Source organism: Ornithorhynchus anatinus, chromosome X2 (assembly GCF_004115215.2).
Source record: "Ornithorhynchus anatinus isolate Pmale09 chromosome X2, mOrnAna1.pri.v4, whole genome shotgun sequence".
Taxonomy (NCBI): Eukaryota; Metazoa; Chordata; class Mammalia; order Monotremata; family Ornithorhynchidae; genus Ornithorhynchus; species Ornithorhynchus anatinus.
In genome coordinates, this window is record NC_041750.1 from 1851739 (window position 1) to 1874881 (window position 23143).

Consider the following 23143-nt stretch of genomic DNA (forward strand, 5'->3'; position numbering starts at 1 on the left):
AGACTAAAATCCAGAAACTAGTGTCTGAAGATTGATAATGAAAATTAAAATTTCGGGGCCTCTTTTGAAAACTTTAAGTGTTATTAAGATTAAATCAGAAACCTCCTAGGCAAAGGAATTTATTATGGATGTATTTTTTAACCGTTACCACACCTGTTACACAAATTTAAAACTTTAGATGCATTACAGATATTTGGGGAAAAATTGTGGAAAAATATCTGCTCGTATCAGAGCGATTCTTTCGGAAAAGCTCATACTAGGCGAGTTCCCTAATTAAAGCCCAAACTATTGCGAAATGGAGGCTTTTCATCCCGATGATTACCAACACCCTGATCTGGGAGGCTGGGAATGACGGGTTTAAGGAACTGGAACTCGCTGTTCCCAGAACCGGTGGTTAAACACACCTCATAGCGATAATTGTGGGAGAGGGTCCCGGTGCTATTTATATCTACCAAGTGTCCCGGGAAATGGCACTCGGGGCCCAAGTTGGAGGCTTCCGTGGTGTCTCTCCTTCTGCTCCACAGCTTCACCACGATGAAGACGATCACCGAGAAGAGAAAAAGGAAAGAGACAGAAGCCAGAGCAATGACCAGGTACATGGTGAGGGAATCTTCCTGCTCTCCGATTCTCGGCATCTCCGGGATTCGGATGTAGGGGTCCGAAAAGCCGTCCACTAGAAGCACATGCAGAGTGGCTGCAGTGGACAGAGGTGGCTCTCCATGGTCCTTCACGAGGACAACGAGGCTCTGCTTGATGGCGTCTCTGTCGGTGATGAGCCTCGTGGTTCGGACTTCTCCGTTGTGGGGCCACACGCTGAAGAGCCCTGGGTCCGTGGCCTTGAGCAGTTGGAAGGAAAGCCAAGAGTTCTGAGCCGAGTCTGAGTCCACCGCCACCACCTTAGTCACCAGGTAGCCGGCCTCCGCCCACCTGGGGACCAGATCATTGCAGGGGGAGGTGCCGTTTTGCAGAGGGTACAGGACGAAGGGACTGTTGTCATTGTCATCCAGGACCACCACCCAGACCACCGTCTGGTTGCTCAGGGCCGGGGAACCGCTATCCACCGCCCTGACTGCGAAGTGGAATTTCCGAATGGCTTCATAATCCATGGATCTCAGAGCGTAGAGATTGCCATTGTCCGAGTTGATGGAAATGTAGGTGGACAGGGGAAAGTCGCCGTCCTCGGGAGACAGCAGGGAGTAGGACACCCTGGCGTTCTGCCCAGAGTCTCTGTCCACAGCTCGGACACTGCCGATGTACAGGGCGGGGCTGTTGTTTTCCCGGACATACAATGTGTAAGATGTTTGATTAAAAATTGGGTGATTGTCATTTACATCAGATATCAGGACGGTTATGTTCTGCTCCGTTTTGAGACTAGGAGAACCCAAATCCGAAACAGTGATAGTTACATTGTATTCAGACTGACTTTCTCTGTCCAGTGTTCTGTGCGCTACCAAGGTGAAGAAATTTTCAACTGTAGGTTTCAGGATAAAGGGGAGGTGGTCCTGAATGGAGCAAATCATTTTGCCGTTGTCCCCTGAGTCGCGATCTGATATACTGAAAACAGCGACAACTGTCTCGGGCGAGTTCTCAGGTATGGGGCTGTTAATTGATGACATGGTGATTTCGGGACGATTGTCGTTCACATCCATCACTTGAACATGGACAGTGCATTTTGCCGATAGGCCCCCAACGTCTGAGGCCTGAATGTCTATCATATATGACTGCCTGGTCTCAAAATCCAATTCCCCTATTAGTCTAATTTCTCCCGAAATTGGATTTATTTCAAACGTTTTCTGAATGTGATCGGAAACATGGAAAAATTTGTATGATATTTCCCCATTGATTCCTGCGTCAAAATCATTGGCGGTGACTGTAGAAACCAGCGAACCTGCACGGCTGTTTTCAAGAATCTGAGCCTCATATCGTGGCTGGGTAAAAACAGGGGCATTGTCATTAATGTCCACAACAAGAACATGAACTTCGGCGGTTCCGGATCTAGGCGGGGAACCGCCATCTGTGGCCGTGATGGTTAACTGAATCTCAGCCTGTTTCTCCCGATCCAACGTTTTATCCAGCACCAGCTCCGGGTATTTTCTACCATCACTGTGGCTGCGGGTTTTAATGTGGAAATGGGAGTTGGGGCTGATGGTATATTCCTGCAGGCTGTTAGTCCCGACATCCAAATCCTGTGCACTTTGCATTTGTATTTCCGTCCCCACAGGACTATTCTCCGGGATATTCAGAATTATTTCCTTGTCTAGAAACACGGGAGAATGGTCATTTATGTCTCCTACTGTTATTTCAAGTCCGAAAAACTCTAAAGGATTTTCCACTAAAATTTGGAAATTCACCACGCAGGGATCTTTTTGCTCACATAAGAACTCCCGATCAAGTTTCTCCTTTAGGATCAAATCCCCGGATTTAAGGTTGAAGTGGAAATAGTGCTCATCACTTTTGGAAATGATCCGAGCCTCTCGGACTGAAAGATTCCCGATAATGAGCCCCAGATCCTTTGCCACATTAGCCACAACGAAGCCGCTCTCTGATTCCTCCAATACCGAATACCGAACTGATTCCGACCACAATTCCGAGATATTAAGGTATATAATAAGAAAGACAACTTGCCTCATCCACCCAGGAGTCTTGTCCTTGGCTCTCATTGTTCCTGTTGCGAACGTCCCCTTATTTCCACAAATATGGATCTTCTCAATGGCAATCCGGCCCAGGTTAAACTCTAATGGCGTAATTCCAGGTATTTAAATGTGCTGCTCCCAGCCCTTGCAGAAGAATCCGACCCTTCCCCAGCTCTGCTGACAAAGCCTCCCTTTTCCTACCAGCCTCTCTGCTGTTTTCTCCCTTAGTAATGGAGTCCACCGTAACTGCAGTTCTTTGTCTGCGCCTTCTTGTCCTGCAGCGCCACCTCGCGATTTTATTGAGAATTTCTTTTCCTTGAACTCCTCATTAAATATGTTTTTCAATTACAAAATCTCGCTCGATACCCCATTTGTTTTTTCTCGTACTTTTCGGGTGCATACGCTCATAGTGTTCTGAGGTAAAAAGAAGTCAGTATCGGGTTTGTCTATTTTGACAAGAGCTGACGTTTGTCTCCCTACTCCATTGTGTTTTACTCTCCCAAGCATTTACTACAGTGCTTTGCGCATTGTAAGTGCTCAGCTAATGCTATTGATCTATTGGTAGTAACAAGTGATTTATATTTTGTGAAGAAAAAGGGTAGAGAGTGGTCAAATTACATATCTTGTTCTTAATGTCAGAGTTGTACAAAATAGTGAATTTCTGCCTATGCTCGTCAAGAAGCAGGATGGCCTAATGGATAGAGCACTGGCCTGGGAATTAGAAGGACCTGGGTTCTGTTCCCGGTCTGTAGTGTGACTTTGGGCACGTCACTTCACTTCTTTCTGCTTCAGTTACTTCATCTGTAAAATGGGCATTGACACTGTGAACCCTTTATGGAACGGGGACTGGGACCAACTTGATTTACTTGTATCCACCCCAGTACTTGGTACAGTGCCTGGTACATAGTAAGCGCTTAACAAATACCATCATCATCATCATCAAGAAGAGTTGTTTCCACTAAAGTAAATTTAATGAAAGTCTGTGTTTTAAAACCCACCAAATATAGGAAAAAATAAAAATGCCTCATTTACTCATTTCTAGGTTTTACAATTGAGGAATAAAATTTTTGGAGTCAATATCAGAGTTCTTATGGGTAGGAAGAGTTTCACCTTGAACCAGAAGTGAAGTAGTTTGATCTCTTTAACAGAATTTAAATCCAAAAATCAGTTTTCTGCCTTGCAACAAACTAATCAGTATTCCTATGGATTTAGAATTAAAATAAAAATTTAGACTCTCATTTGAAAGAATAAATGGCATTAGGTTTTACCAGAAATATTTGGTTATAGGAGGATTGTATGACTGTATCTTCTAAATTTAATCAATTCTGTCACCTAAAACTAAAAGCATCCAATGCACTAGCAACTTTTGAGAATTAACATTGTTGGAAAAAAAACCACCCTGCTTCTCAACAGCATAATGCTTATTTGGGAATAGCTTGTCATAGGGACTCTTCTATTTAAAGCCAAAACTATTGCGAAATGAAGGATTTACTTCCCTATCTCTGTCATCCTCAAGCACCGGAAGGCTGGGGATGACAGGTTTGAGGAACTGGAACTCGCTGTTCCCGGAACCACTGGTTAAAGATACCTGATAACGGTAACTGTGAGACATAGTTCCGGTACTGCTTACATTCACCAAATGTCCCGGGATATGGCCATCAGGATCCAGGCTGACAGTATTCTCCATGTCTCTCCTCCTGCTCCACAGCTTCACAACGATGAAGACGATCACCGAGAAGAGGAAAAGGAACGAGATGGAAGCCAGAGCAATGACGAGGTACACCGTGATGGAGTCCTCCTCTTCTGCAATCCTCGGTATTTCGTGCATCTGAATGTAGGGATCCGAAAAACCATCCACGAGAAACACGTGTAGAGTAGCTTCGGTAGACAGAGGAGGCTCCCCATGGTCCTTCACCAAGACAACGAGTCTCTGTTTGATGGCGTCTCTGTCGGTGATGAGCCTCATGGTTCGGACTTCTCCGTTGTGGGGCCACAGGCTGAAGAGCCCAGGGTCCGTGGCCTTGAGCAGTTGGAAGGAAAGCCAAGAGTTCTGAGCCGAGTCTGCGTCCACCGCCACCACCTTGGTCACCACGTAGCCGGCCTCCGCCCACCTGGGAACCAGGTCATTGCAAGGGGCGGTGCTGTTCTGCAGAGGGTACAGGACGAAGGGACTGTTGTCATTCTCATCCAGGACCACCACTCGGACCATCGTCTGGCTGCTCAGGACTGGGGATCCACCATCAACGGCCCTCACTTCAAACTGGAACTCCCGAATGGCTTCGTAATCCATGGATCTCAGAGCATAGAGATTGCCATTGTGCAAGTTGATGGAGACATAAGAGGGCAGGGAAAGGCCGTCGGGTTCAGGAGGCAGTAAAGAGTAGGATACTCTTGCGTTCTGTCCAGAGTCTTTGTCCATGGCTTGGACCCTGCCGATGTGCAAGGCGGGGCTGTTGTTTTCCCGGACATGCAGTATGTACGATGTTTGAATGAACAATGGAGGGTTATCATTGACGTCGGATATGAGCACTGTTATGTTCTGCTCCGCCTTGAGTCTTGGGGAACCCAAATCTGTGACTGTGATGGTGACGTTGTATTCGGACTGGCTCTCCCTGTCCAGTTCTTTGTCCGTTACCAGGGTGTAGAAGTTCCGGAACGTCGGTTTAAGAATGAAAGGCAGCTCGTCCTGGATGGAGCAAACCATTCTTCCATTATCCCCGGAGTCGCGGTCTCTAATACTAAAAACAGCAACGACTGTCTTAGGCGAATTCTCTGGAATGGAGTCGGAAACTGAAGACATGGTTATCTCGGGAGGATTGTCGTTCAGGTCCACCACGTGAATAAGGACAGTGCATTTTCCAGAAAGTCCCCCGCCATCTGTGCCCTCAACATTTATCCTATAACATTGAATTGCTTCGAAATCCATTTGTGTACGAAGTCGGATTTCTCCAGAAAGTGGATTTATTTCAAATGTTTTACGAATTTCTTCCGAGGCTTGATATAAAGAGTAATTTATTTTCCCATAGTTTCCATCGTCTAAGTCATTAGCAGAGACCGTGGCAATTAAAAAGCCCACGGGAGTGTTTTCCGGAATCCGTGTCTCAAACAGAGGTTGGGTGAATACGGGGGCGTTGTCATTTATGTCCACCACAACAATGCGAACTTTGGCAGTCCCTGACTTCGGAGGAGACCCTCCATCCACCGCCGTGATCGTTAGATTGATTTCGGTCTCTTCCTCTCGATCTAGTGCTCTGTACAACACTAGCTCGGGGGATATGCCTCCGTCACTACTGTTTCCGCTCTGAATCTGGAAATAGGGATTTGGATATATTGTGTAGTGATGTAAACTATTGCTTCCTATATCCAAGTCCTGTGCACTTTGCAGGACGAATGTAGTGCCCTGAGAGGTCCCCTCGGGAATTTTCAGAAGCATTTCTTTGTCCAGAAACCTGGGGAAATTATCATTAATATCGCTCACCCGCACCGCAGCTTGAAAAAATTGTAAAGGGTTTTCCAATAAAATTTGGAAATGCAGCAGGCAGGGTTCACTTTGGCCGCATAACTCTTCCCGGTCCAGTTTCTCCTTTAGGACCAAATCCCCATTCTGACGATCGAGGTATAAATGCTGTTTGTCACCATCAAACACTACTCTAGCCTCTCGAACTGACAAACTCCCGACATTCAGTCCCAAGTCTTTGGCGACATTTGCCACAAAAAAACCGCTCTCCGTTTCCTCTGGTACCGAATACTGGATCAAATCGGCCTCCACCCGTGACACACACAGGAAGATAAGAACAAGAACGACTTGCCTGTTTCCATGGAGTCTCTTCTTCTCCATTATTGCGGCGAAGAATCACTCTCGTTTTCAACAGTGCTACTCTCAGTTCAAATGCTGCAAGCTGTCTTTTGTTTCTAAATCCTAAATGTACAAGGTTGATGTAACCCTTTCCGATGGCACCGACCCTTCCCCAGCCCCTAATAAAAACACCTCCTTTCTCTTGCTTCTCCCGGAATCTGCCTCAGAGAATGGAGTTCATAGGATTTGCAGTTCCGTTCACTCATTTTCTTAGTCTGTAGCGCCACCGCGCGACTGGACTGAGAATTCATTATTCACAATTTTTTAAGCAATTGTGACTATTTTCAAAGGCACAGAGCAGAGCATAACTGAGGTTCCCTAGGGATTAGGGGTTTAAAGAAAGTATTTGTGATACATAGAATTTAGTCAGTTATTGATTTAAATTTTTCAGGAAGATATTGAGCATTGGGAAGCAGCATGACCTAGTGAATAGAGTCCAGGCCTGGGAGTCAGAACCTGGGTTCTAATCCCACTCTGCCACTTGTCTGCTGTGCGCTTTTGGGCACGTTACTTAACTTTTCTGTACCTCAGTTACCTCATCTGTAAAATGGGGATTAATACTGTGAATCCCATGTTGACACATGGACTGCAGCCAACTTGATTAGCTTGTATCTACTCCAGCTCTTAGTACAGTGCCTAGCACATAGTATACACTTAACAAATACCGTAGAAAAAAACAACAACATATTTTGGAGGCTCAGTGATTAGTCAGGGCCTGGTTTTTGTTTGGGAGCATATTTGGGTGTGTGTGTTGTGGGGCTACCCAAAAATCTGAAAACTAGGCTACTGTCACAGAAAAAATGTTGGTCGGCTGACAGTTTTTTTCCTAAGGTTCTATACTGATTACACATGCAGATCCCCTGCAGTGCCTGACGTTCCTTTTTATTTTGCCTCTATATATCATATAGTTTCAGAGGTCTCTGCTTTAAGATAATCATCCTATTTCTAATCACTAAATTCTAGGATGCCCTTTTGGTGGATTATAAGAACATAAGAAAGGTCATTCTTGGTCAGACCAATGTTTCATCCAATCCAGGATCCTATGTAATAGGTGCCCTGCTTGATATCATCTAGTATCCCTCTTCATCCCCAAATTTCTTTCCAATAGTCAAATTTGGAAAAAAGTTTCCACTCTTTGTGTGATGCTTTTCCCCTTTATTTTGAGCTTCAGCTTCAGTGAGTGCTATTTCATCCTTTTGTGACAAGACTTATGAGCATTAAGTCTATATATGCCCTGTTCGTTCCAGTCCTGAATTTGTAGACTTCAAAATTGCCCCTCTGTCAGCCTTTGTATTTCCAAATGGAAGAGTCCTAATACTTTCATATTCTTCTCATCTTGGATTCCCTTCTCTGTATCTTCTCCAGTTCTATTTTCTATTTCTTAAATTGTAGCAAGCAGCACTGGAGTATTCCAGCTTTGAAAACAACAATGCATATTTTCCCAGTGAGTTTAGCTACAATATTGTAAGGGAATTGGGGAATATCCAAGAATTCGAGCCTGCCTGGTTACAGCTCACTTTGGGGTCAGAATAAATGGTTTCAACTCATGCATTCAGCACCAGAATGTGTGAGTACTTCGTCAGAAGTACTTCGTTTTGGTCAGAAAACATACCTCATTTTACAAAGTACTTACAGGATGAGGACTCAAGTGAATAGGTGACATGGAAGTGTTGAAGGGTCAGTACGTGGGGGAATTAGGGTGGAGAGACGTGAGATAACATCATTATTATTATTTTAGTCCTGATACACACACCCAAGTTAAAAATGTGAAAATTTTTTCCCTGACGATTTTAGGACTTCTACACAGAGCATTCTAAATTTCCATTACAGCACACTACACTATTAACTGGAGACCTTCCCTAGTCAATCTGTCAATCAATCGTATTTGTTGAGCATTTACTATGTGCAGAACATTGTACTAAGTCCTTGAGAGAATAGAATACAAAAGAGTTGTAGACCCTATTCCTGCCCTCAAGGATCTTATAATCTAGTGTTTTCTTTTTGAAATTTTGGGAGACTCTCAAAGCTGTTTGGAAATGCTATGCCTAGATACTAACAATTTCATTAACAAAGTATCTGGGTAATACAGGCTATTTTGGATCAAATATACAGTCCAATTTTCCCTTGAAAACTCTTCAGCACTGGGAAAAATGTGTATTTCCTGAACCGAATTACCACAAACAATGCCCAAAATGAATTACCTGAGGGCTATCCAAGGTTTGCAGCTTTTCCAAGAAAACTCACATGAGCAAGTAATATTTCATTCACAATGTTCTCTTCATCCTCAAATTCAACAGACTATGCTGCTGTCCATATTCAAAGCCCTTCTGAAATTCTAACTCTTTCAATCAGGCTTCCCTGATTGATTTCCAGTTTCCAAATTGTATAATCTCATTAGCCAGCTCTTGCACTTACGAATTTCTTTATAAGCATCCTCAACATTTATTCACTTGCAAATTGAATATTCAATAATTTTGATTACTATGTTTACAAATATTTTTATATCTGACTCCTACAATGAAAAGTTTGCTTCTTGTGGGCAGGAATCTAGCGCTTGTTTTGTAGTCCCCAAGTGTTTAGTAGAGTGCACTGGGCTCGGAGGGAAATTTAAAAAATACTATTACTATGACAACGACTACTACTACTACTATTGCGATTAGGATTACTACCATCATTACACGGTTGAAGGGATGGAGAGGGCAGTGAAAAACATGGCAACATAGCCCTAAATACAGAAAAGTTCAAGGAGCAAAAAGGCAATGTTTCATCGATGATAAATGTTAAATGTTAAAACAAAAAGATCGATAAAATTAAGGTCCTTCCTCAGAATCAAATATGTTCAGGGCTACCCACTCCCCAGTTTAGACTGAAACGACTTTGGGAGGGGAGACCATTCTCCAGATCGCTTCCAGTACCATTGACAGGGAGGCTGGGGATGACAGGCTTGAGAAACTTGAACTCACTATTCCCTGACCCAGTAGTTAAACACACCTCATAGCGGTAACTGTGGGACAGGGTCCCGGTGCCGTTGACATCGACTAGATGCCCAGGAAATTGGCCATCGGGGCCTAAGCTGGCGGCATCCATGGTATCTCTCCTCCTGCTCCACAGCTTCACTATGATAAAGGCGATCACCGAGAAGAGGAATAGGAATGAGATGGAGGCCAGAGCAATGACCAGGTACACCGTAAGGGGGTCCTCCTGCTCTTCATCCCTTGGGACTTCTGAAAGTCTCACGTAGGAGTCCGAAAAACCATCCACTAAAAGCATGTGCAGGGTGGCCGCGGTGGAGAGAGGCGGATCCCCGTGATCCTTCACCAGGACAACGAGTCTCTGCTTAATGGCGTCTCTGTCGGTGATGAGCCTCGTGGTTCGGATTTCCCCATTGTGGGGCCACACGCTGAAGAGCCCAGGGTCCGTGGCCTTGAGCAGTTGGAAGGAAAGCCAAGAGTTCTGAGCCGAGTCTGCGTCCACTGCCACCACCTTGGTCACTAGGTAGCCGGCCTCCGCCCATCTGGGGACCAGGTCATTGCAGGGGCTGGTGCCATTCTGCAGAGGGTACAGGACGAAGGGACTGTTGTCATTGTCATCCAGGACCACCACGCGGACCTTCGTCTGGCTGCTCAGGACTGGAGAGCCGCTGTCAACCGCTCTCACTTCGAGGTGGAACTCCTGAATGGCTTCATAATCCATGGTTCTCAGAGCATAGAGATTGCCATTGTCCGAGTTGATGGAGATGTAGGAGGCCAGGGGAAGGTCGCTATCCTCGGGAGTCAGCAGGGAGTAGGATACCCTGGCGTTTTCTCCCGAGTCTCTGTCCACGGCACGGACGCTGCCGATGTGCAAGGCAGGGCTGTTGTTTTCCCGGACATACAGCGTGTAGGATGCTTGATTGAACATCGGGGGGTTGTCATTGACATCGGATATCAGAACCGTGATGTTCTTCTGCACTTTGAGCCTCGGGGAGCCCAAATCCGTAACAGCGATGGTGATATTGTATTCGGAATGGCTCTCTCTGTCCAATTCTCGGTCAGTTAGCAGGGTGTAGAAGTTCTCGAACCTCTGTTTGAGGACGAAAGGCAAATCTTCCTGGATGGAGCAAACCATTCTACCGTTGTCTCCGGAGTCACGGTCTGATATGCTGAAAACAGCGACCACGGTCTCGGGCGCATTCTCAGAGATTGGGCTGGTGACGGACGACATGGTGATCTCGGGAGGATTATCATTTACATCAATCACCTGAACTAGGACGGTGGATTTTCCAGATAGACCCCCTCCGTCTTTAGCCTGAATGTCGATCTCATATGCCTGAGTTTCTTCACGGTCCAGTTTTCCTTCGAGTCGAATTTCTCCCGAATCAGAATTCATTTGAAATTTTTGAAGAATTTCTTCTGAAGCTTGAAAAATCGAGTATGATATAGCCCCATAGTTTCCCGCGTCTAAGTCATTAGCAGATACAGAGGCAACCAAAAAGCCCACGGGACTGTTTTCGGGAATCTGAACCTCATATCGCGGGTGAATGAACTCAGGGGCGTTGTCATTTACATCCACTACAAGAATGTGAACCTCGGATTGTCCGGATCTGGGGGGAGACCCGCCATCCAGGGCCGTGATGATTAAGTGGATCTCAGCCTGCTGCTCCCGATCCAGTGCTTTATCTAGCTCCAGCTCCGGGAATTTTCTGCCATCACTTCTACTGCGTGTGTTAATGTGGAAGTAGGAGTTAGGGCTGATGGTATAAACCTGAAGGCTATTGTTTCCCACATCCAAATCCACTGCACTTTCCAGGAGAAATATTTTTCCTGGAGCACTACTCTCCGGGATATTCAGAAGTGTTACCTTGTTCAGAAACACTGGAGAATGGTCGTTTATATCTATAACCTTCACTTCAGCCCGATAAAACTCGAAAGGGTTTTCCATTAAAATCTGGAAATACACTACACAGGGTTCCCTCTGCCCGCATAAGACCTCCCGGTCGAGTTTCTCATTTAGAATCAAATCCCCGGTTTGACGATTCAGGTGGAAATACTGTTGGCCCCCTTTGGAAACGATCTGAGCTTCCCGGTCGGAGAGATCCCCGATATCCAGTCCCAGATCCTTTGCCACATTAGCCACAAAGGAACCTCTCTCGGTTTCCTCCAGTACCGAATAAAGGACGGAATTAGACCCCACTTGCAAAACGTTAAGGGAAATAGCAAGAAATATAACTTGCCTTATCCGCCGAATTTTCTCCCATTTGCTTTTCATTATTCCTGCGGTGAACGATCCCTTATTTCCACAAATATGGGAGTTCCCGGTGACATCCACGGCCCGGGGCGAAAGTCTTCTCGTGTTTTTCCAATATCTTTAATTTTCTGCTCTCAAACCTGGATGAAGACCCCGACCTTTCCTCTGCCTCTGCGATGAAGCGTCTTCGTTCCTGACAGTCTCTCGCCTTCTATTCTCGCTGAGCAATGGAGTCTGCAGTTTTTGTATTTCCCTGTTGGCGCCTTCTTATCCTGCAGCGCCACCTCGCGTCTTTACTAAGATTTCATTTCTCTTAGAAACATTAAAAACATTTTTCAATTACAAAACCCCACTAGACCCTCCACTTGTTTTTCCTCGTATTTTTCGATGTCTGAAATCACGATTTTATGAGATAAAGTAAAAAATTCCAGTGTATTCACTTTGACAATATCTGACACTTTTCTAGTTATCAAGTGAATTAGGTTTTTATGAAGGAAAAGAAGCTGGACAGTCTTGACTTTAAAGATTTGTCTCAACAAGCATTGATACCAAATAGAGTAGCAACTGTGGGCCACAGTCGGCCGAAGGCTATTGTTACTCTAGTATAAATGTAAAGAAACACTTCCCTTCAGAAAAAGCCTGATGATAGATAAAAGTTAAGCCATTTATGGTGTTCTCTTTTTGAAATAAGGGACTAAGGCCTTTAAAATTTACTTTGGGGAACCTATAGGGAGGAAGAGAGTCAGCCTGAGGCAAAGGCTCAGTGCAGGCCTATGAGACAAAAACCTGAGTTCTCTCGAGGAACAAATCAGTGCTTCTGAAGTTTAAAAAGGAAAATCAAACTTTCTCATCCTAAATGGTAAGACTCTGAGGTTTGGGGGACTATTCCGAAAATACTCGTATTAGAGAAGAATTTTATAGGCAAAATCCAATTTAAAAAATAACACGCATTAATTGCACCACAAACTTTTGGAAATAATTACGACAGAAAAGAACATAACAATTATTTCGAAAACGCTCTTCTTAGGGGACCTCTCTAGTTAAAGCCCAAACTATTGCGAAAAGGAGGGGTTTCTTCAAGATTTCTTTCACTATCCTGGGCCGGGAAGCTGGGCATGATGGGCTTGAGGAACTTGAACTCGCTGTTACCTGAACCAGTGGTCAAACAAACCTCATAGCGATAACTATGGGACAGGGTCCCGGTACTGTTCACATCCACCAAATGTCCAGGGAAATGGCCTTCGGGGCCCAGACTGATGGCATCCGTAGCGTGTCTCCTCCTACTCCACAGCCTCACTACGATGAAGACAATCACCGAGAAGAGGAAAAGGAATGAGATGGAGACCAGAGCAATCACCAAGTATACCGTGAGGGAGTCTTCAGGTTCATCCACTCTCGGTACTTCCGGGAACCGTAAGTAAGGTTCTGAAAATCCGTCAACAAGAAGCACGTGCAGAGTGGCCGCGGTGGACAGAGGAGGCTCTCCATGGTCCTTCACGAGGACAACGAGTCTCTGCTTTACAGCGTCTCTGTCGGTGATGAGCCTCGTGGTTCGGACTTCCCCATTGTGAGGCCACACGCTGAAGAGTCCAGGGTCCGTGGCCTTGAGCAGCTGAAAGGAAAGCCACGAGTTCTGAGCTGAATCTGCATCCACCGCCACCACCTTGGTCACCAGGTAGCCGGCCTCCGCCCACCTGGGGACCAGGTCATTGCAGGGGGAGGTGCCGTTCTGCAGAGGGTACAGGACGAAGGGACTGTTGTCATTGTCATCCAGGACCACCACCCGGACCATGGCCTGGCTGCTCAGGGCCGGGAAACCGCTATCCACCGCCCTGACTGCGAAGTGGAACTCCCGAATGGTTTCAAAATCCATGGATCTCAGAGAGTACAGATTGCCATTGTCCGAGTTGAGGGAGATGTAAGAGGAGAGGGGAAGTTCGCCGTCCTCGGGAGACAGTAGGGAGTAGGACACCCTGGCGTTTTCTCCCGAATCTTTGTCTGCGGCTTGGACCCTGCCGATGTGTAGGGCGGGGCTGTTATTTTCCCGGACATAGAGTGTATAGGATGTTTGACTGAACACCGGGGCGTTGTCATTGACATCGGATATCAGCACCGTGATGTTCTTCTCCGCTTTCAAGTTCGGAGAGCCTAAATCCGTGACTGTGATAGTGACGTTGTATTCTGACTGGCTTTCTCGATCCAGTGCTCGGTCCGTTACCAGAGTATAGAAATTTTCAAATGTCTGTTTGAGTGTGAAAGGAAGATCGTTCTGGATGGAACAAACCATTCTACCATTGTCTCCGGAGTCGCGGTCTTTAATGTTAAAAACAGCCACCACTGTCTCAGGCAAGTTCTCGGGGATGTGACCAATCACTGACGACATGGTGATCTCGGGGGCATTGTCATTCGCATCAGTGACCTGAACAAGGACAGTACATTTACCAGAAAGCCCCCCGCCATCCGTCGCCTGAATATCTACCACATATAACTGAGTTACCTCAAAATCCAACTTCCCAGTTACTCGAATTTCCCCCGATTTGGGGTTTATTTCGAACGTCTTGCGAATTTCTTCGGAGACGTGGAAAAACGTATAAGATATTTCCCCATTTACTCCTGCATCAAAATCTTGTGCGGTGACCGTGGAAACCATCGAGCCTTCAGGACTGTTTTCGGAAATCTGAACCTTAAACCGCGGCTGAGTGAACATGGGAGCATTATCATTTATGTCAACAACAAGAACGTGAACTCTGGCGGTTCCAGACTTGGGCGGGGACCCGCCATCCATGGCTGTGATAGTTAAATGGACCTCATCCTGTTGCTCGCGATCCAGCGCTTTATCCAGCACCAGCTCCGGAAATTTTCTCCCATCACCATGACTACGAGTATTAATATGGAAATAGGAGTTGGGGCTGAGGGTATATTCCTGGAGGCTGTTGTTTCCCACATCCATATCTTGTGCACTTTGCATTTGAAATTCCGTCCCCACAGGGCTATTCTCTGGGATATTCAGAATCATTTCCTTGTCCAGAAATACCGGAGAATGGTCGTTTATATCATTCACGGTAATCTCAGCCCTGTAAAACTCTAAAGGATTTTCCAGTAAAATTTGGAAATGTACTATGCAGGGTTCTCTCGTCCCGCATAGGATCTCACGGTCCAGTTTCTCATTTAGAAGCAAATCTCCCGTCTGACGGTTGAGATGAAAATACTGTTGATCATCTTCGGAAATGATCTGAGCCTCCCGTGCAGACAGATCGAAGATATCCATCCCCAGGTCCTTTGCCATATTGGCCACAAATGTTCCGTTCTCTCTTTCCTCCAACACCGAATACCGGATCGAATCAGATCCTACTTCCGAGACATTAAGGGAAATAATAAGAAAAACAACTTGCCTTACCCGCCGGATTGTCTCCATTTTGGCTTTCATTTTTCTCGCGGCGAAGGGCTCTTTATTTCCACGAACGTTGAATTTCTCGCCGCAGTCCGGGGCCAGATTAAATTTTATCGTATGATTCCCATCCGATAAACTTGCTGCTTGTAGTCTTCCAGCTTTGCGGACAAAACCTCCAGGTTCCTGCCTGAATTATGGCTCCTGTCTCACTGAGTAATGGAATCCGCGACTTCTGCAGTTGCTAGTCACACCTGCTTATCCTACAGCGCCACCACGCGTCCGTATTGATAATTTATTTTTCTCAGCAAACTCCTTATTAAATTATTTTTTTCAATTACTAGGTCTCACCCGATATTCTTCTGGTTCTTTCCCGAATTTTTGCTGTATTCGTAAGAATTATTTTGATCCCTTACAACAGAACATGCTCAGGATCGGCTTCTAATCTTGCCATAAGGGAATACGATTTCTGACGTCTAGGTCCGGGTTCTATAAGCAGCCATATTATTTGTGTGAGGTAAAGGCAAGGTGGTTTCCTCTCTCTGTAGCCTATCTAAAAATCCAGAAATCTGATATCTGCGAGAAGTAAATGAGCCAGTTTCTGAAGGTTGAGAGCGAAAACAAAAATTTCGTCTCCTCATTTTAAGTAGTGACATTATTAGAAAGAAAATATTTTGGTAGCGGAGGAAACTCGCGAAATTTATAACTGTAAAAACATCTAGCACATAAAAAAAGGTTAAATACAGTAAAACCTTTAGGGAATACTCATGCTGGGGGGATCGGGGGAAGGGGAAGGGACGATGGACTGCTTAACATCCTAGCAGTTATTTCGGAAAACGCTCATCCTAAAACTGTTTCTAATGAAAGTCAAAACTATTGCGAAGTGGAGGGATTTCTTCTGGATAATTTTCAGCATCCTGGGCCGGGCGGCTGGGGATGACTGGTTTGAGGAATTGGAACTCGCTGTTCCCTGACCCGGTGGTTAAACAAACTTCATAACGGTAACTTTGGGACAGGGTCCCAGTGCCATTCACATCCACCAAATGTCCAGGGAAATAGCCATCGGGACCAAGGCTGGCTGTGTCCACGGCATCTTTCCTGCTCCATAGCTTCACTACGATGAGGACAATCACTGAGAAAAGGAAGAGGAATGAGATGGAGGCCAGAGCAATGACCAGGTACACCGTGAGGGGGTCCTCCTGCTCTTCATCCCTCGGCACTTCTGAAAGCCGCACGTAGGAGTCCGAAAAGCCATCCACTAAAAGCACTTGTAGAGTGGCTGCAGTGGACAGAGGGGGCTCCCCGTGGTCCTTCACCAGGACAACGAGTCTCTGCTTGATGGGGTCTCTGTCGGTGATGAGCCTCGTGGTTCGGACTTCCCCATTGTGGGGCCACACGCTGAAGAGCCCAGGGTCCGTGGCCTTGAGCAGTTGGAAGGAAAGCCAAGAGTTCTGAGCCGAGTCTGCGTCCACTGCCACCACCTTGGTCACTAGGTAGCCGGCCTCCGCCCATCTGGGGACCAGGTCATTGCAGGGGGAGGTGCCGTTCTGCAGAGGGTACAGGACGAAGGGACTGTTATCATTGTCATCCAGGACCACCACCCGGACCATCGTCTGGCTGTTCAGCACTGGAGAGCCGCCATCAACCGCCCTTACTTCAAACTGGAACTCTTGAATGGCTTCATAATCCATGGACCTCAGAGCATAGAGATTGCCGTTGTCCGAGTTGATGGAGATGTAGGAGGCCAGGGGGAGGTCGCCATCCTCGGGAGACAGCAGGGAGTAGGATACCCTGGCGTTCTCTCCCGAGTCTCTGTCCACGGCATGGACACTGCCGATGTGCAAGGCAGGGCTGTTGTTTTCCCGGACATACAGTGTGTAGGATGTTTGATTGAACACCGGCGGGTTGTCATTGACATCGGATATCAGCACTGTGATGTTCTTCTCCACTTTGAGGTTCGGAGAACCCAAATCCATGATAGTGATGGTGACATTGTATTCGGACTGGCTCTCTCTATCTAATGCTTGGTCCGTTACCAGGGTATAGACGTTCTCGATCGTCTGTTTGAGGATGAAAGGCAGATCGTGCTGGATGGTACAAACCATTCTACCGTTGTCCCCAGAATCGCGGTCTGCAATACTGAAAACAGCAACCACAGTCTCGAGTGTGTTCTCGGGTATGGATCCGATTACTGAAGACATGGTGATTTCGGGGGGATTGTCATTCACATCAGTGACCTGTACCAGGACGGTGGATTTCCCAGAAAGACCCCCGCCATCTGTGGCTTGAACATTTACTGGATAAGATTTGTGTTCTTCGAAATCAAGTTGTCCACTTAAACGAATTTCCCCAGTTCTTGGATCTATTAGAAAGGTTTTTCGAATTTCCTCTGATACTTGGAATATGGAATACGTTATTTCACCATAATTCCCTGTGTCTAAATCCTTAGCAGAGACAGTGAGAAGCAAAGAGCCCATAGGACTGTTTTCGGGAATCCGAGTCTCATACAGGGGTTGGGTGAAGACGGGAGCGTTGTCATTTATATCCAACACAACAATGCGAATTTGAGCGGTTCCTGACCTCGGAGGAGACCCTCCATCCATGGCCGTGATGATTAAGCTGATCTCAGCCTGCTCCTCCCGATCCAGCGCCCTGTTCAACACTAGCTCAGGGAATTTATTTCCATCCATACCCACACGAATTTGAATACGGAAATACGTATCGGGAATGATGGTATAGTTCTGGAGGCTGTTTCTTCCCACATCCAAGTCCTGTGCACTTTCTAGAGAAAATACTGTCCCCGGAGGGCTACTCTCGGGGATTTTAAGAAGCATTTTCTTGTCCAGAAACGCCGGGGAATGGTCGTTAATATCGCTCACCCTCAACTCAGCCTGAAAAAACTGTAAAGGATTTTCCAATAAAATTTGGAAATGAAGCACGCAGGACTCGCTCTGGCCACACAGCTCCTCCCGGTCCAATTTCTCCCTTAAGGTCAAATGTCCGGTCTGACGGTTGAGGTAAAAATGTTGCTTGTTTCCATTAAATACGACCCGAGCCTCGCGGACGGACAAATCCCCGATATCCAGCCCCAGGTCCTTTACAATATCAGCTACAAAAGAGCCGCTCTCCATTTCCTCCTCTACCGAATAGCGGACCGGTCCTGACACCACCCCAGACAGAAAGAGGAAAATAAGAACCGGCGCCACTTGCCTTATTCGCAGGGGATTCTTCCCCGATCTCTCCATTGTTTCGACTGGCAATTTCCACCCTCCTTTTGAAATATTGGTGAACTCCTCTGTTTTCATCCGGTTCTCGAAATCTTTCCGGTTCGTTTCCAGTATCTGAACTAGTGGCTCTATCAGATCCTGATCGCTTCTCCAGTCCTGTTTGTCTGAGTAATGGAGTCGATCTGATGTGCAATTCTGTTTCTGCTTTCTTGGACTGCAGCGCCACCTCGTGCCTTTATTTATGAATTTATTTTTCTCAGAGATATAGGAATAGTGACTATCTACCACACGCTGACCACAACCCAAATATGTACCTGATATATAGAGGATCTCATATATAGTGTCTTATAACCAAATCCTTGTGCACTTTTGCTTTGACCGTTTCCTTGTAACCTTGTATTCTGGGAGTTCCGAAGACGTCTTAGATTTTTTTCTTACAGCACTGGCTATTTTTTCTTTTAGATCTAAGGGATATTTCATCCGGGAAATTACTATCCTATCCGAATATGAGAAATTGAGGGTTTTTTAAAATTTCTGTCGTCTTAAATGAATACTCAAAAGTCACTTGAACACTTAGTTCATCCTGCATGTCTTGCATTTACAATGGAAATCATCAATATGCAAATAAACTCTATGGCCGGGTCAATGTTGTTGACTCATAATTCCGTCTTCCCAACTGCTCTGGGCGATATTCAATATTTGTTATTTTAGAATGTGGAAAAGAAATCTGAAAGCCATTAAAATTATCTAGTCAATTTTTAAAGCCCATGTAAATGCTACTGAATTTTGACGGATTTCAAATCTACTTTGGGATTATCACCCTATTAGTAAATCGTTAGTCAATTTTCTTTCTCTATCTTGTTAAAAAATTGATTGGGGGGTATTTGTTTCTGACACGTATTCATATCTGGTACTTTCAGGAAAAAATAATAATTCCTTTCATTTCAACTTTATGTTATAAAATAATTTAGCCAAGTGAATAAAGTATGTGGTAAGAATTAAGTAGTATGTAGTAAGTAGTAGTATGTAGTATGTAGTACGTAGTAAGATGTTTGGGAAAACATAGCTCTCTTCCAAACACTTTAAACAATAATGCATCAAAATCTTTCCAAAGTTTGGGGGAAGAGATTTAATAGCATGGGAGAATGAATAGAAGAAATAGCAGTGATAAAACATGAACATAGAATAGCACTAAATATTAGAATATTCTAAATGTGTCCTGCTTAATGACAGTGCATATCAACAATGAGAAATGATTTCCTTAGAAATATATTTCAACCAGTAGAATTTGTAGGGAGAAAGTCACGGAAGGGCACACGTTCACTTAATTGTCACGTAACTACAAGGGAGAGATAGTTGGCCAAATCCTGAAAATTAACCCTGGGTAGATATGAGTAATCATATTCCTCAAATAGGCACAGAACTATGTGATTTCAAATGGAGAGGGGACAATGAAAGCAAATGAGTGTGATATCGCTAACCAGCGTAATAATTACATGACAAATATTATCAATTTAATGAAACTTTAAAAATAGAAAAAAAATTGGAAACGGTATTTGAGCAAATTACATGCGCTAATTGCTTCTGAGTGAGTTCTTCTTAGAATTATTTCCCCCTAATTTAGAACAAGGCTATTTCGAAAAGTTGGACTTTCTACCAAATACTTTTCAGCTCCCTGGGCGGGGAGGCTGGGAACAACGGGTTTGAGGAACTGGAATTCGCTGGTCCCAGACCCAGTGGTTAAACACACCTCATAGCGGTAACTGTGGGACAAGGTCCCGGTCCCGTTCACATCCACCAAATGTCCAGGGAAATGGCCACTGGGACCAAGACTGGCAGCTTCCATGGCGTTTCTCCTCCTACTCCACAACTTCACTACGATGAAGACGATCATTGAGAAAAGGAAGAGGAATGAGATGGAGGCTAAAGCAATTACCAAGTACATCGTGATAGAGTCCTCTGGTTCAGTGACCATCGGTGTTTCTGGGAGCCGTAAGTAGGGTTCCGAAAAGCCGTCCACTAGAAGCAGGTGCAGAGTGGCCTCCGTGGACAGAGGGGGTTCCCCGTGGTCTTTCACAAGGACAACGAGTCTCTGCTTGACGGCGTCTCTGTCGGCGATGAGCCTCGTGGTTCGGACTTCCCCATTGTGAGACCACACGCTGAAGAGCCCTGGGTCTGTGGCCTTGAGCAGCTGGAAGGAAAGCCATGAGTTCTGAGCTGAATCTGCATCCACCGCCACCACCTTGGTCACCAGGTAGCCGGCCTCCGCCCATCTGGGGACCAGGTCATTGCAGGGGGAGGTGCCGTTCTGCAGAGGGTACAGGATGAAGGGACTGTTGTCATTGTCATCCAGGACCACCACTCGAACCACCGCCTGGCTGCTCAGGATTGGAGAGCCGCCGTCAACCGCCCCCACTTCAAACTGGAACTCCCGAATGGCTTCAAAATCCATGGATAGCAGAGCGTAGAGATTGCCATTGTCCGAGTTGATGGAGACATAAGAGGCCAGGGGAAGTTCTCCATCCTCGGGTGGCAGCAGGGAGTAGGACACCCTGGCGTTCTCTCCCGAGTCTCTGTCCACGGCACGGACACTGCCGATGTGCAAGGCAGGGCTGTTGTTTTCCCGGACATACAGTGTGTAGGATGTTTGACTGAACACCGGGGGGTTGTCATTGACATCGGATATCAGCACCGTGATGTTCTTCTCCACTTTGAGGTTCGGGGAGCCCAAATCCCTGACAGTGATAGTAATGTTGTATTCTGACTGGCTTTCTCGGTCCAGTGCTCGGTCCGTTACCAGGGTGAAGAAGTTTTCGAACGTCAGTTTGAGGACAAAAGGAAGCTCGTCTTGGATGGAACAAACCATTCTACCATTGTCTCCGGAGTCACGATCTCTAATGCTAAAAACAGCCACCACTGTCTCAGGAGAGTTCTCGGGGATACGACCAGTAAATGAAGACATAGTGATTTCGGGAGGGTTATCGTTTAGATCAATGACACGAATACGTACAGTGCTTTTGCCAGAAAGGCCCCCACCATCTTTAGCCTGAATATCCACCTCGTAAGCCTGGCTTTCCTCAAAATCCAATTGTCCTATCAATCGAATTTCCCCTAGTAGAGGGTTAATTTGGAAGACTTTTCGAATTTGTTCGGAGGCACGGAAAAAGGTGTAGACTATCTCCCCATTGATTCCTACGTCAAAATCATTAGCGGTGACTGTGGAAACAAGTGAGCCTTCAGGGCTATTTTCGAGAATCTGAACCTCATAGAACGGCTGAGTGAATTTAGGGGCGTTGTCATTTACGTCCATAACGAGAACGTGAACTTCCGCGGTTCCAGACCTTGGTGGAGTCCCTCCATCCAGAGCCGTTATGGTTAAGTGGATCTCCGCCTGCTCCTCCCGATCCAGAGCTTTATCTAACACCAGCTCTGGGTGTTTTCTGCCGTCACTGCGACTGCGCGTGTTTACGTGGAAATAGGAGTTAGAGCTGATGGTGTAATGCTGGAGGCTGTTGTTTTCCACATCCAAATCCTCTGCACTTTCCATTTGGAACTCCGTTCCCACAGGACTATTTTCCGGAATATTGAGAATAATTTCTTTGTCCAGAAACACTGGAGCATGGTCATTTACATCCATAACCTTCACTTCAACCCGGTAAAACTCTAAAGGATTTTCCAATAAGATTCGGAAATGCACAATACAGGGCTCGCTCTGACCGCATAGGACCTCGCGGTCGAGCTTCTCCTTAAGAAGCAAATCCCCCGTCTTACGGTTGAGGTGGAAATACTCTTTATCCCCTTTGGAAACGATCCGAGCTTCCCGAGCCGACAGATTCCCGACATCCAGCCCCAGGTCCTTTGCTACATTAGCCACTAAGGAGCCGCTCTCCTTTTCTTCCAGTACTGAAAATTGAATCGAATCCAATCTGACTTCCGAGGCATTTAAAAGAATAATAAGAAACGCAACTTGCCTTATCCGCCGAATTCCGTCCCCTTTGGTTCCCATTGTTCTTGCTAAGAAGATCCCCTTACTTCCACAAATATGGCGATCCGTTCTCTATGAAAGGCTGATTAGGATTTTCCAATCCCTTCGATGTGTGCTCGCAACCCTTGCTGAAGACTCCGACCCTTCCCCAGCCCCAGTGACAAAGCCTCCCTATTCCTGCCTCTGCTTCTGTTTCACTGTGTAATGGAGACTGAGGCGTCTGCAGTTGCCTATACGCACCTTCTTATCCTGCAGCGCCACCTCGCGTTCTGACCAAGAAATAAAAGCTCCTAGAAATTCCTCCGTAAATATATTGTTCATTATCTCACGGGATACCCTCCTTGTTTCTTCTCGGATATTTCCGACGCGCGTATTCATGCTGTTCTGGGATTACAGGAGCAAATGCCAGATCTGTTAAATGACAATAATTAATACCTGTCTGGTAACCAAGCGAAATGAGTTTTTGTAAAGGAAAAGAATAGGGAGTCGATTAATCAGCCTGAGGGATCACAAGGTCTCAATGCGGGGAAGGGGCCAGTGACAGTAAACATTGGGGTCCTGCGAGACTCCCTTAGGAGAAGGTGGGGCATGGATGTAAAAAATTTCCGTGGCGACTCGGGAACGGAGATAAAGCAGAAATGAGGAGTACATTTGTGCTGCAATGATTTCAGAGGAAATGGAAGGAGACGATGAAAGACTACTTAGAATGAAAGAGGCACCACTGGAAAAAGAGGAAGAGCACTTCTCAGAATTGAGAAGTCACCACTGGAAAAGAAGAAGAAGCCTGCAGCAGTGGATTTCCAGAACCCCCGGAGACCACAGGTGCAC

The 23143-nt window shown here is 45.9% G+C and overlaps 4 protein-coding genes across 4 annotated transcripts; all 4 read right to left on the bottom strand.

Moving 5' to 3' along the window:
• Positions 1-256: 256 nt before the first annotated feature.
• Positions 257-3381, bottom strand: LOC100075790 (protocadherin beta-14-like). The gene has a single exon (XM_029053321.1). It carries the CDS (start codon positions 2658-2660, stop codon positions 270-272), a length of 2391 nt encoding a protein of 796 aa, XP_028909154.1. The 5' UTR covers positions 2661-3381; the 3' UTR covers positions 257-269.
• Positions 3382-9095: 5714 nt separating this feature from the next.
• Positions 9096-12756, bottom strand: LOC114807428 (protocadherin beta-16-like). Its single transcript, XM_029053320.1, has one exon. It carries the CDS (start codon positions 11734-11736, stop codon positions 9319-9321), a length of 2418 nt encoding a protein of 805 aa, XP_028909153.1. The 5' UTR covers positions 11737-12756; the 3' UTR covers positions 9096-9318.
• Positions 12757-15292: 2536 nt separating this feature from the next.
• LOC114805407 (protocadherin beta-2-like) lies at positions 15293-19349 on the bottom strand. Its single transcript, XM_039910535.1, has one exon. It carries the CDS (start codon positions 18406-18408, stop codon positions 15961-15963), a length of 2448 nt encoding a protein of 815 aa, XP_039766469.1. The 5' UTR covers positions 18409-19349; the 3' UTR covers positions 15293-15960.
• Positions 19350-19444: 95 nt separating this feature from the next.
• Positions 19445-23079, bottom strand: LOC100075743 (protocadherin beta-3-like). The gene has a single exon (XM_001507168.6). It carries the CDS (start codon positions 22334-22336, stop codon positions 19946-19948), a length of 2391 nt encoding a protein of 796 aa, XP_001507218.1. The 5' UTR covers positions 22337-23079; the 3' UTR covers positions 19445-19945.
• Positions 23080-23143: the final 64 nt, after the last annotated feature.

Excerpts from the sequence above, each read along its gene's own strand:
- LOC100075790 (XM_029053321.1), bottom strand. The coding sequence starts at position 2,660 with ATGAGAGCCAAGGACAAGACTCCTGGGTGGATGAGGCAAGTTGTCTTT.
- LOC114807428 (XM_029053320.1), bottom strand. The coding sequence starts at position 11,736 with ATGAAAAGCAAATGGGAGAAAATTCGGCGGATAAGGCAAGTTATATTT.
- LOC114805407 (XM_039910535.1), bottom strand. The coding sequence starts at position 18,408 with ATGAAAACAGAGGAGTTCACCAATATTTCAAAAGGAGGGTGGAAATTG.
- LOC100075743 (XM_001507168.6), bottom strand. The coding sequence starts at position 22,336 with ATGGGAACCAAAGGGGACGGAATTCGGCGGATAAGGCAAGTTGCGTTT.